This window comes from Nematolebias whitei, chromosome 12 (genome assembly GCF_014905685.2).
Source record: "Nematolebias whitei isolate Nwh7 chromosome 12, NemWhi1, whole genome shotgun sequence".
Classification (NCBI taxonomy): domain Eukaryota; kingdom Metazoa; phylum Chordata; class Actinopteri; order Cyprinodontiformes; family Rivulidae; genus Nematolebias; species Nematolebias whitei.
In genome coordinates, this window is record NC_056509.1 from 34,243,869 (window position 1) to 34,257,436 (window position 13,568).

At 37.6% G+C, this 13,568-nt stretch overlaps 1 protein-coding gene across 1 annotated transcript in view; it reads left to right on the forward strand.

Annotated features, from left to right (window-relative positions):
* fig4a (FIG4 phosphoinositide 5-phosphatase a) overlaps positions 1-13,568 on the forward strand; it is an 82,392-nt gene that overhangs the window by 42,387 nt on the left and 26,437 nt on the right. The window contains exons 17-19 of the mRNA XM_037685473.1: positions 6,050-6,188; positions 11,269-11,327; positions 13,346-13,493. Of these exons, the coding sequence (XP_037541401.1) occupies positions 6,050-6,188; positions 11,269-11,327; positions 13,346-13,493 (346 nt within the window). The remainder of the gene's footprint in view (positions 1-6,049; positions 6,189-11,268; positions 11,328-13,345; positions 13,494-13,568) is intronic.

The following is a 13,568-nucleotide window of genomic DNA, read 5'->3' on the forward strand; positions in this document are numbered from 1 at the left end:
ACTATATATATATATATATATATATATATATATATATATATATATATATATATATATAGTTGGATAAAAATATCCTTGCATTATCTACTTAAATAAAGGAGCCACACTCAAAGACGGGAGAAGATTTTTCAACACAGATTGCTTGCAACGGAAGATGTTCACACAGGCTTACTCAAATGTTACACTGATATCCCAGTCGTGAAGATCTGCACAGTGTGCGAGGAATGCATGGGGAAGACTGCTTACTTGACAGATGTCCAGAAGACAGTCATTGACACCTTCTATAAGGAGAGAATGCCACAAATGATAATTGAAAAAGAAGCAGGTTACAGCAGGACACAGTGCTCTGGAAACACCCAGAGCACTGTGCACTGTGTCCATGCATATTCTTAGGAAGTTAAGTGTAAGGGGAAAAAGCATGGTAGGAACATGTGCACCAGCAACAGAGATAACTGCATCTTTGTGAAGATTGAGAACAAAAACCATTAAATAATTTGAGAGAGCTTCACAGCAAGTGCACTGAGCATCAATTCAATTCAATTCAATTCAATCATACTTTATTAATCCCAAAGGGAAATTAATTGTTGTTGTAACTCGTTATCCTCATTTCATTAAGAGATGTTATATATACTGATGTCTGTAGACAGGAAGGATCTCTTGTAAAGGTCCATCCCACAGTGGATCCTAAGAAACTGTTTGCAGATGCCGTCTGATCCGTCCACCCATACTCGGCTGGCCTCTCGGTTCCCCCAGGCTATAGGACCGCCTGAATGCCGGGCCGAACTCCTCCCAGAGCGATGGCCACTCCTCCCAGCAGTCTGCCGAGCTCCTCGTTGCTGTGGACAGCCAACTGTAGGTGCTGAGGGACGATCCTGTCCTTCCGCTGTCATGAGCCATGTTTCCTGCTAGTTCCAGGATCTCAGTGGTCAGACACTCGAGCACAGCTGGCAGGTAGATGAGAATGCATCCACAGAATACCCTTTCAACTCATTTTTTGAGTTCAAAAGCCACTATGCATAAACAAATCCTTGACATGAGCTACAAAAGTCTTATTCCTGTAATCCAGCCTCTCCTGAACCAGAGACTAGGTCAGAAGTGTCTTACCTGGTTGAGGAGACATAGAACTGGACTGTTGCTCAGTGGTCCATCGTCCACTTTTCATATGAAAGCAAATTCAGGTTGTCATTTGGAAATCAAGGACCCAAAGTCTGGAGGAAGAACGAAGATGCCCAGAATCCACATTACTTGAAGTCTAGAGTGAAGTTTCCATAGTCAGTGATGGTTTGGTGCCATGCCTTCTGCTAGTGTTGGTACACTGGGTCTTAAAGTTCACAGTCAATGCAGCATCTACTGGGACATTTTAGAATACTTGGTTTCCTTCTGCTGTTGAGCTTTATGGAGATGATTTAATTTACCAGCAGCACTTTGCTCCTGCCCACACTGCCAAAGGTATCAAAAGCTGGTTCAGATCATGGTGTTACTGTGCATGACTGGCCAGCAAACTCACCTGACCTGAACCCCATACAAAAACTATGGGCTATTGTCAAGAGGAAGGTGAGATGCACTAGAACCAACAATGCAGATAACCTGAAGACTGCTATCTAATCTACCTGGGCTTCCATTACACCTCAGCAGTGCCACAGGCTCATCACCTCCACGCCGTGCCACGTTGATGTAAAAGGAGGCCCAACCAAGTATTGAGTGCATAGAAATTAACATAATTTTCAGAAGCCTGACATTTGTGTTTAAAATATCTTTTTTATTGATCTTAGGTAATATTCTAATATTCTGAGACACCGAGTTTTGTTTTTCATTACTTGTAAGCCATAATCATCAAAATTACAAGAAATAATGGCTTGAAATATTTCACTCAATGTAATGAATCTAAATATGAGTTTCACACAAAAAAGTTGAACTTTTTCACAATATTCTAATATCCTGAGCCGCACCTGTATACTCACACATATAGGTGTGTATATGTGTGTGTTTTGTAATAAAAACATCAAACTAGGTCACGCTAATGTTTGATGCTGGTAAATCCATTTGAATCGCCACTAAATATGGTTTTCATAGAAAGTCTGGACTGTGTTGTTGACAGCTTGAAAAGCTTGTTTTTTGAGACCATGTTATTTCTGATACCGTTGTCTGGAGAAATTACAACCAATTTGTGAGCCAGGATGTAATTGCTATTGAATAATTGACACAAATGACGTGGCGATGCGTGTAACTCTGACTTGTAATATAAACGGCACCCTAGTTTGTCATAAGAAGACTGTGTGCTTATAAGAAAGAAATGCATGAGTTTACAAAGACGCTTTCACGACACACTAGTGACTAAGACAGAAATTGAAAGACATTATAGAATTTATCTGCAAAAACAAAGCTGAGCTACTTGACCTACTTAATCATCTTGTCTCCTTGTCTTGTTTTTTTACATTCTCTCTACCCTTTAATAAAAAAAGAATCATTGACTGCGTTCAATTAACTGGTTTACTTTAACACCCTAAGTGGCAGTGATTTGCGTAATGTAACCAAAACACAAACAGAGCACACAAGTACTCAATATTTTCAGACCTGCATCTAATAATCTATGGCCTATATTAAACTCATCAGGTTTTTTGATTTGAAGTAGCGGACCAAGATTTCTCCTGCTCTGTATGTTTTTGAGGCGACTGAAGATCACATAAGAGAAAGGCATCTCATAATATGTTGTTCTCTAAATTTTAACTGTTTCTAATTGGAGCATTTACCTTTGTTTAAAAAAAAAAGTTATCTTCGTGTGACTAGAATTTCAGGACTTGTTCCCGCCCCCATAATTAGAGATGCGTCCTTAGCCTTTTGTTGTTACAGTAATGTTTCTGAATCAGGTGTAGTCATGTTCTGATGCTGCTTCTCTTTATTTCTAAAAATAAATATCACACTTCCGGGACTTCTTCTCAATTTTTTTTTTCTTTACAAATACTTCATTTCTTCATTTAGAAAAAAAAATGCACTTGAAGAACTATTCCATCTAAAAAAATAAAAAAAAAGAGATTACTTTTGGTCAGTTGATGGAAATACGGTGTTCTACAAACTTGAAAGGAGAACAAATGTTTCAAAAGGCATGTTCTGGAATGCAGAGTTGAGGTGTAAAAATCTAAACTTTAATAATATACACTTTAAAAATAAAATAAAATAAAACTTTAAAAATTTGGACAGCAAATTACAATCTCATAAGTGCCCACCATGTTTTGATCTTACTTTTTTCTCTTTTTACATTTTTTTTTTTTTTAGCTAATTTAAGGTAAGAGATGGACGGATGGATGGATGGATAATTCATGCTGCTGCTGTTCGGCGTATTGTTTTTGTACTACTAGTGCTTAGCGTATTTTAGTTCATATCTTAGAACTTATTACTGTTTTTCTTTTACATATACTTTTGTTGGATGTAACTGGGACCCTGTGTACATAATTTTGTTCATGTACCACATGAACCACATGTGGTTCTTATGACAAATAAAGAGACTTTGACTTTTGAGATAGTGTTTTTCAACCCTATTTCAGTGAAATCTGAAAAAAAAAATTCTACAAGAAAAAATACAGCATTAGGCTCCCTACACATAGGAAACTATCTTTGCTGTATGAGCTTCAGGACTAAAGCCCAGAGCAGGGATAAAGGAATGCTTGGGCTACAAACTGAGCTGAACTGTGATGCTGGTAGTTGGGTGACTTGAAATACTTGACAAGTTGCTGGTTTTGTGCATGTTAATACCCTCAACGTATAGAGATTTTAGGCTCTTTTAAAAGCAGCTTCTGCACAATAACGGCCTCCACATCTGTCTCATATGAAGTAAATAGCAATGTGACAGCCTGCTGACCTGTTAAAAGAGACCAAATAAAGGTGATAGTCTTCATACGATTGGTGGACACTGGTTCCTTCTGACTGGAGGCGCAGGGATATCGTTACTTAGTTGTCCTTCTTGCCCAAGTTAAAATAACGTTAACGTAGGAACAGCAAGCAGGACAGACGGCTCACCACAAACACACAACTCAGTTTAGAAGTGGTGGCAAAACAGCCCTTACCCTTATATTCAAAGTTTACAGAACAAAATCACCTATTTTGCTTAGTTTAAACTCATGGTTATACATTCTGTTCCGTTCCTGACTATTTTACGTTCTTTTCTGTATGGTTTGTTTTATTCAGAGTAGAACGGTAATTTATATCTGACAATTTTCTCAGAAGTCTCACTAACAGTAATAACTTCACTATGTGTAACTGACAAGCAATTAGGATGAGCACTTATTATTGTTCACCGATGTTGCATAAGAACTTTGCAGCAAACAATTACGTTGTATTATCAAGGCCTTGTATTGCTTTGCATTACTTTCAAAAACAGATGTATTTGACTGTGTTTTTACAAAAGCACACAGTAATGTCTCTTTTTAAGCTGTGCATGCTTTTACATCGTTTCCAAGAATCCTGACAACCATTTACTGACTCAGACTTGTTTGAGACACAAATGCACAAGACGAGTTGCTGTTTTGTTTATGAGCTTTTGTAGTTTAGGTGCATTTACATTTCTAAATGAATTCTTGTTCTAATAAGACAAAAAAAAAAAAACGTTCTTAACATGTGCATTTCCTTTCATTATCCATGTTCTAAGCAGAGTTTTTTACATAATCAACTTGTTGCACGTGTACTGTATGCAATGTTTACAGATGATCCTTAACTCTTTGGTAGTATACCAAATGACTCTCAGGCTGAAAATTATCCAGAGAAAAAGCTTCGTGGCATGCTTTAATAGGCCTCAAATTAACTTCTAATTATCCCACATCAGTGCCGGAGCAGCGGGCACGTGGCTTCACAGTTGGACGGTGGATTAAGTGGCACCACAGTGAGCAGCATGCAAAACACGTGCCACTTGTTAAACATTCAAACATTCATGGGAATTATCTTGGAGCACTCTTCTAAACAAACAGACTTCACAGATGCATTTTCTGTTGATACAATTAGGAAGTTCAATGAGTCAGTTTTACTAAGATGTCATTAATAAGTGTGGTATGCCAAGATACTCAAGTAGGTAGGAGTTACACATGGAGATAAAAGAAGAGATGGGGTGTTTTTTTTTCTTCATTCATGTCGAATTAAAATAAATAAATAATCGGGTTTAAATCTTCTGGGTTGAGATTTCAGATTTAAATCTGCAAAACATCACCTGAAGTTTTGATGGATATTACTTCTATTTTTATATAAGAGGTTAGTTTTTGGAATATAATTGCTTGAGAAGGATTTCAGATTATGTTGTTAAAGATGAACACAGTTTGAATGTCATAAAGTAGTTTTTATTTTGTTAGTGAAATCTTGTAAGGTTGACTTGAGCCCCCGCCCACTAACAGCCCTCCCACCAAACCACACGTACACACTCACCTTAAAACGGTAAAAGGAGAAATGAGTCATCTTCTGTATTTTGTTTTAATAAATGTCAAGATGTTGTTTTCTCTTTATGAGCACTATACTATTAATGTAAAAGTCCTGATAAGATGGTGCAGTGTCTATCAGCCGGCTCAGCTCTGACACAGGTCCACAGATGTCCTCGGGAAGAGAGCGAGTAGTGGAGGGGGGGGGGGGGGGGGGGGCTTCTTGTTTATGTAACATCCAGGAGAGTTTGAGATAGTTGTCCAATTCAAGGCCGACACAGGAATCAGAATCAGATAACAGTTATTTTGGGTCAGGCCGACTCTGCTTGATTTCTGTCTGCCTTATAGTTCTTATAGTAAGTCTCAATGGTGACTCCAAACAGCCAAATTCTGTGGTCAGCACCACCGGGTTGAGCTTGTAGCTTCTCCAAGGTTGATTCTTTTCCACCAGCGAGTTTCAAGAGCCACAAGTGACCTGCGATTCTCAGAAATTGTGTCCAGCGGCTCAGCTCACACAGCATTGAGCCTGAGTGCTCACCGCACGGCACATTTCTTCACACAAGCCGCAAATCCATTACTGTGAAGATTTGATTAACTACCTTAATGTTTTAAAATGGATAAATATATTTTTATTATGTCTTTGACTTCTCCAGACGCAGACAGACAAGATTCCATCAACTTGTTCCTCCAAGTTTACCAGCCGTCAGAGAACAAGCCGCACCTTTGGGAGCTGCCTACTGACTTTTACCTGCATCAGACGAGCACCATGGCCCTCCCGATCAACAGACGCAGGTACAAACACGAGTGCATTTCTAAATATATAACCACTTACAGAACGTACACACAAAGATCGCAGCCAACTAACATAAATGTACTTGGAAAATGTGTCCAAATCTGTTTATTCAAAAAATAATAATCCTGAATGCATGAAACTCTTTCAATTGTTCTCTTTGACTTTTTTTTGCTCATTAAAATGTTAGCAGCTGCACCGCTGTTTTTTAGAGACTAGACTGTATTCATGTCCATCATGAATGCTGAGGCTCTTCAAGAGTGTGTGTACAGTATGTGGAATTTATTAGTTTTGCTATAGGATTTAATTTGGCTTCTTCTATAATCTGCCGAGGAAGCCAGAGTGTTGACCTGAGCTTAATGGACAGATTTTTTTGATCTGCATTACTGCAGTTCCTGTTTGTAAATGGCAGGGAGGTTTGTATTAAAGCACCGAAAGCTTCGCAAACTGCCTTAAAGAGGACAGAACCAGAAAGACAAAAATAGGCTAAATACTAACAACTCATTTTCATTTGTTTAAAAAAAAAATTGATCAAAAACTGCAAAATGAGTGGACAGAAACAAATAATGTATGTTACAGAATGCATGGTCATCAGAAAAAGTGAAAGCGTTACTAAACTGTTAATTGAAACTTATTTAACCAAACAAAAAGGATTGAGTCAGAAATAATATCTTGTTATTTGTATGTTGAATCATAATTACAAATGTAAATGCCTGAAGATTTACGGCACTGATTTAAACTGCTACATTTCTGGATTTATGTGAAAGTTTTATGTATTTATTTATTTATTTATGCACTAATGGGATTAAGCTCTGACCAAACAGACACAGGTGTTTGACACAAACAGAAAGCAGAAGATAACAATGGCTCCATTTTTTTTTTTTTGTTCTAACATACCTCTTGTTCTGCAATCACATCCAGCCGAAAGGCTCCGGGTCCCGATGAAGAAACTGTGAAAATACAGCTAAAGGGCAGTGACTTCTCGGAAAAATGAGCCCTCACACAAGAATAATGAGTCACAAAGTATTATACAAATAAATGTATGCTGCTTTTTTCCTTGAAGTAAAAGCCATCAAAATCAATAAATTTTAAACAATTCTTAGACATGTGTGTGCAATTTACAAGACTGGAATCCACAGTTGAACGACAGCTGTTTTCTGTCCTTTAAGCAGAACAAACTTACCCACTTCTCTGGTGAAAATCACTGATGGGGTTCAGAAAGATGTCTGGAAACCTTGACAGTAAAAATCATTAGTTGCTACATCTGCACACTTCCTGAAAACTGTAAAAAAAAAAAAAAAAAAAAAAAATCAAACAGCAGCTTACTCTGCATGAGCTGGTTGTAGCTGGGCTGGCATTAAAGCAATAATTCAGACCTTTTGATGTTAAGTTCTGAGGAAAGATTACGAACAAACATTATCTTACCTGTTGTAGACATCTCTTTGAGCAGCCTCACTTTTGAGAAAAATGTTTAATTTTGACCAGATTGACAAACTAATAGCTAGATAGAGTAAGGTTAAAACCAAAACGAGTTGCTGCCATCTTAAAACTTCCATCTCACTAATGTAGCAATTCATGCAAACACTATTTTACCACCGTTTATATCACCGTCAGTTTACCATTACATCATTATGTACACAGAATTATGAGGGTAATTGCAAGAGCAAATGGTGGCAGCAGCAGCTAGTTGTAACTCCTCCAGTGCAGCTTGGGGCACTTCGGGTTGGAATTTCATCACATTTCTCCCTGAAAAAAAACACGACATGTGAAACCGACAGCAGTTTAAAGATTTAAATAATATACATACATACAAATCACAAATTCATTTTTGAGTTAGGAGTTGTTTTATGTTTGCAGCAATCCACTTTCGTTTTAGCTTTTCCTTGATTAGTCTTTAGCTTGTTACGCTAAATACATGGACCAAACAACAAATATATACAGGACCGGTATGCTAGTCACCAATCACTCATCATTTGTCATCCTGAAGAGTGCTCATGTTTTGATTAACTTACAGCAGAAGAGGGGTACAGTATATGAAGACTGCTGTACTCCTTTTAGATAGGACAGCATGTGATGTGTGGTGAGAAGGGCACACAAACACAGACCAAATCCAAGTTGAGTACTAGAAAATATAGAAAGTGTCTCATTTCAGAATGCTGAGAGATGCACAAAGAACAAAATAAAAAACAAATTAAGGCTGAAGAGTGATCACCCAGTCAGCAGAACCTCACCAATAAATTACAGAATGTATGTGTTTTCTTCTGACTGGATGCACTGAGGTGCTGTCCTGTGCTCTGTGCGTGCACGACCTGTCTGCGTGGCAGCAAACTGTGCTCGGCGCAGCACACCACATACACACAAAGGTTAGGAAGTGCTGCTTCCACCAAGACTATTTTCTTAACAAAGACAATCAAACTTTTTTATTTTCAATCAAAGTCTTATAGTTATTTTTTTGTTTTTGTTTTTTACACAAACGCAAAAATTTTTTTTAAAATAGAGAACACAGAACCAAATCCCCTCCTGCCCTCCCCACCCACACCAGATCAGTCACTTGCACATAAATTACTTATGCAGGTATAGAAATGTTTTCAACATATAACACTGAAGGCTGCCAGGTGTCCCAAAATCTTATAACAGAACCTTTCAGTAGGCCTGTCACGATAATAAATTTTGCTGGGCGATTAATTGTCTCATAAATGATTGCGATAAGGATAATATTGTTTGAAATTTGACAATAATTACTAATTATTGTCAAATGTAAGGAGAAATGTTTCATTTGTTTTGTGTGTAGTACCTTTTTTCAGCCACCGGATTGCAGTATAAGATTGTTTGAACTGAAGGATGGATGTAAGGGAGCTAACAGCGTGCCTCTAAGAAAAATGGGAGGGAGGCCCCTTGACGTGACATGGACTGTTTCTCTTCTGTTCTCAAAATGGCGGCTGCTCGGTGTGGTTTGAGCTCTTTAGCATAGCATTTTCACACAGAGCTTTTAATAAAAAAATCATTAAACAAGTTCTCAGTTTCTTTTGGCAGAGAAAAACAACTTTTTAGACAAAGGCATGGGTTTCAACTGTGAATTTTGGAGCTTCGACAAGATAGAGGTTTTTTCCCCAAAGTTGGCCTGCTAGCTTAGCTCGTAGCTTAGCTGCTTTTAACCATAGACATTATTTATGTTTGTGCTTTTAATGATCCAAAAATGTGATTTTGGATGGTTAAAATGGATTTTAAAGAGAAAGGGAGGGGTCAGCGAAAAGTACCAGAATTGAGCTTTCTGAGAGACATGAAGAAACTTTAAAGCTGATAAATAAAAATGAGGTCAGTAATTTTCATTTATCATGTGATTAATTGATTTATTGTTTATTGCGACCGGCCTAGCTTTCAGGATATATCTTATTTTTTCCAGATGAATATGATACATGACTTTTCTTATCCAATGTACATATGCTTGGTCCTTCCAATTGCATAAAACAAGTCTCCTAACCAGAAGAGAGCCAAAAGCAACCACATCCTTCTTGCACTTGCTGAAGGACGTATCCACAAGGACCATCCTAAACAGTGAGATGAATGGTTATGGGTTTACAGTTTTTCCACATATCACAGAGAAGGTGTTAAATATAGATTGCCAAAAGGTCTGCAGTTTGGGACAGGTCCAGAATGTAGATTGTAATGCAGGAGTGTAGCTGGAGTTTGTTTACAGTAATTACATGCGGGATCCAAGTTAACTTTGATCTTGGACAAATTGTCTTTGGGCCAGTGTAGCCGGTGCATCACCTTGAATTACAGCATGTCTCAGACAGATTGAAGATGAATAAATGTTCTTAATGATCTTTCCCCAGATTGAGTCTTATGGATTCCTCCAAGTCCATTTTCCATCTCAGTTTAAGGGAGTCCAAACTGGTCTCATGATATGAACTGAGCAGTGTATAGATCTTACGGTACTAAGGGCCCCCTTGGTATCAGACCTACAATCCGAAATCTTAGCCACAAAATATTTAGAGAGGTAAAAAGAGTTAGACCTCACAAAATGTCTCGCCATCAGATATCTGAAAAATTGTGATTTGTGAATATTAACCTTTAGTACAAGCTGCTCAAAAGAGGCAAATTTACCATCAACTCTTTTTTGATATACCGTACATTACTATACATTCATATAGTGAATGTACTCCCTTCAAATACCAGGCGTCAAAAGCTGTATCAGCTACTGAGGGAGTAAACGTGATTATTTGTCACAGGTGCCACAAACAGTAACTCTGTAGAGTTAAATGCCCTCATGAACTGATTCCAGATCCCAACTGTCCAGATCACAATTGAGTTAGAAGTGTAGGTTGATATTGACTGTCTGAAAGGTAACAGCTTTTCAGGGGTTGCCACAGCAAGTCATCCTCCTCCATGTCACTCTGTCCTCTGCATTCTCTGTCCTCACTCTAACTATCTCCTTGTCCTTCTAACTGTGTAGCTGATGGAACATTATTTAAAAAAAGTGTCATTGTTCATATTTGTTAGGTTTTTATTAGTTTTAATTGAATACAAGGTTTACACAAGGTACAAATTGCAATTCTACACTTTTGTACAAGCTGGCATTTCATTTCAGCTTTTGACCCAGAAACTTTTAACGTGTGTGTGTGTGTGTGTGTGTGTGTGTGTGTTTAAGTATACAAGTGTGTGTTCATGTTTCCTGCTTTCCATTTGATTTCATGCTTACACAAAAGTAGACCTAATTTTCTTTCACAGACCACTAGTTTATGCCACCACAATGGATCCAGGAACCTTCCTCATTATTCCAAGAAATTAGCATGGCTGGAGCTGAATTCAATTTGGCAAGCACATATTGCATTTCTGCTCTTGCACAGGCTTAAGTAGCACAGAACACACTAAAGAAAATCACTGTAAATGCATTCATTCATTCCTAGTGTTGAATAAGAGTGTGTTGTGTTCAGGTGTTGTGCAGTAGGTGGCCAATAACTGACAATTTTCATATCTAGGTTAAACGAAGCCTCAGATGAGACGGTGCAGACAACAGAGAGCACATCAGTCAGTATAAAATGTTCTCCTTTAATGTATATATTTTTTCTCTGTCTTCAGCTACACCCTGTGGTGGTCAGACGGAGTCATATCCTACCTTCCTGTTCCCTATGATGAAGGTATCGTCAACATATATAATACAGCAGCAAAATGGTGTCATAAAAGTTTTTACATTTTAAGGTCAAGTTAAAGTGGAGTTGATTATTAATGTGACCAACGACGTGTGTACATTTACTACAAGCAGCATTTCTATTAAGACAAAGCACAACTTTTGTTGTCGTCATATATTGGATTGGTCATTACTTTACTGTCTGAAGCCAAAATGTCTCTCATACATGTCAAGAATGGATATATATATATTTTTTTATTTAAAGGAAAAATTATTTTTATAGTCCCTTGCTACTTCACGGTTTGACTTTTGCAGATTTGCTCTTTCGCGGTTTTTCAAAGTAATATTGGACATGACACACAATTGGCTGATTGATGGATGAGCCGCAAGATCGGCATGGAATTTTTTATTTAAAATAAATTGTTTTAAATTATTTAGCACCTGCTGCACCTGTTTGCAGCCCATGTGCGCAAGGAGAAACTCCCTCCTGCAGCATGTCATCTCCGCACGGCAGCGGAGAAGTGGGCGTGGCTGAGAACAGCCGATGGCAGAGAGAGCGGAGATCAGGACATGCTGTCCTCTTTTAGAGCGTTTAGAGTTTAGGAACATTGTTTAGAACACCTTTGTGTGTGTGTGTGTGTGTATATATATATATATATATATATATATATATATATATATATATATATAGATGTGTGTGTATATATGTGTGTGCATATATATATGTATATGTACTAAAATAAACTACTACTTACTACTTGTACTAATATTCCTACTTAGCAGTTTTTCACTTGGCGTGGGCGGACTGAGAACGGAAAACCCGCAATAAACGAGGGACTACTGTATTTGAAATTTTGGGAAACATAACTGGGGAAAAGCCAAAAGACATTTGCTGATGAGTATTTTTTGAAGCTCTGCGATAATTGTATTTAGTGAATGTTTTAGAAAACGCAGGGCTGATTTGTGTTGTTTTAGAGCCTTGCAAATCCACTCACTCCGTTTAATGTTTTAAACATATTCACAGAGAAATTTGTTCAGATGCCACATCCACCCAGCTTTGTTTTTGTATGGTAAAATCCTGCTTTAGGGTGAATCCCATTTCCTAGGGTTAGCTCTAGGTTTGAAATGACCCCTTGGCACCTATTATACATTCCCACAACATAGTTAAAGTTTTATCCCACAAAAAAGATGCTCCATTTAAAATCTGCTACTTCATCACTTGTCACTTTAAACAAATAATTTTTTTTCTTACTGTTCCAAAAATTTATATAGTGGTATTTTATATGCTTTATATCACTGTCAAAGAAGATTGATGATTGTCATATTTAATATGTTGGAATAACATCAAAACTAGAGATTATATTAGTTGTTGTAATAATAAAATATATTGTTTTTACCAGAAGACAAACCTAAATTTGTGATTTTATTTTATTTGTGCTAGTGTAGCAGTAGTAACACTGTAAAACAGAACAATTTTTAATAAAGATTTTTATGAGATTTTTAAATAGAGTAGTCCCTCACTTATCGCAGGAGTTACGTTCCATACACCCCTGCAAAAATCCGCGAAGTAGGGATGTTATATTTATTTTAGTATTTATATATATTTTAAGGCTTTATAAACCCTTCTCACACTCTTGTATTGTTCTTAACAATGTTCTAAACTCTTTAGTGAAAGCACAGTGAAAGAGAGCAGACACACTGATGCTACAGTTACTGAGCCAGTCAGCGCTTGAGATACAATTCAATTCAGTTTATTTATATAGCCCCAAATCACAACAAAGTTGTCTCAGGGCACTTTACATGAACATTCACATACATAAAAGCCAATTAGTAAGAGCACAATGCTCTGGTTGGTCGCCTTCCGTCAATCAGCCAATCGTGTGCCGTGTCCAATCTTACATTGAAAACCCGCGAAACGGTGAGTCCGCAAAAGTCGAACCGTGAAGTAGCGAGGGACTACTGCACTTTCAGTTTTTTCATATAGATAAATGTAAATTGTTTGTCTTTTTCTGTGGCATCTCGGTGCAGTCACATGTGAAGACACGATGAAGAAGGTGAAAGTGAAGAGACTGAACCGTTTTGATGAAAATATCGACACCTACACGGAATTCTTCAAACCTTACGAGCTTACCTTCTTCGATGACACTTTCTGTATTGCCATGACCAACTCTGCCAGGTACCCACGTGCAAAATGTCTCAGAAGCTAATGGTCTAACCTACTGTCATAACTTCATATAACAAGCACTCGTTG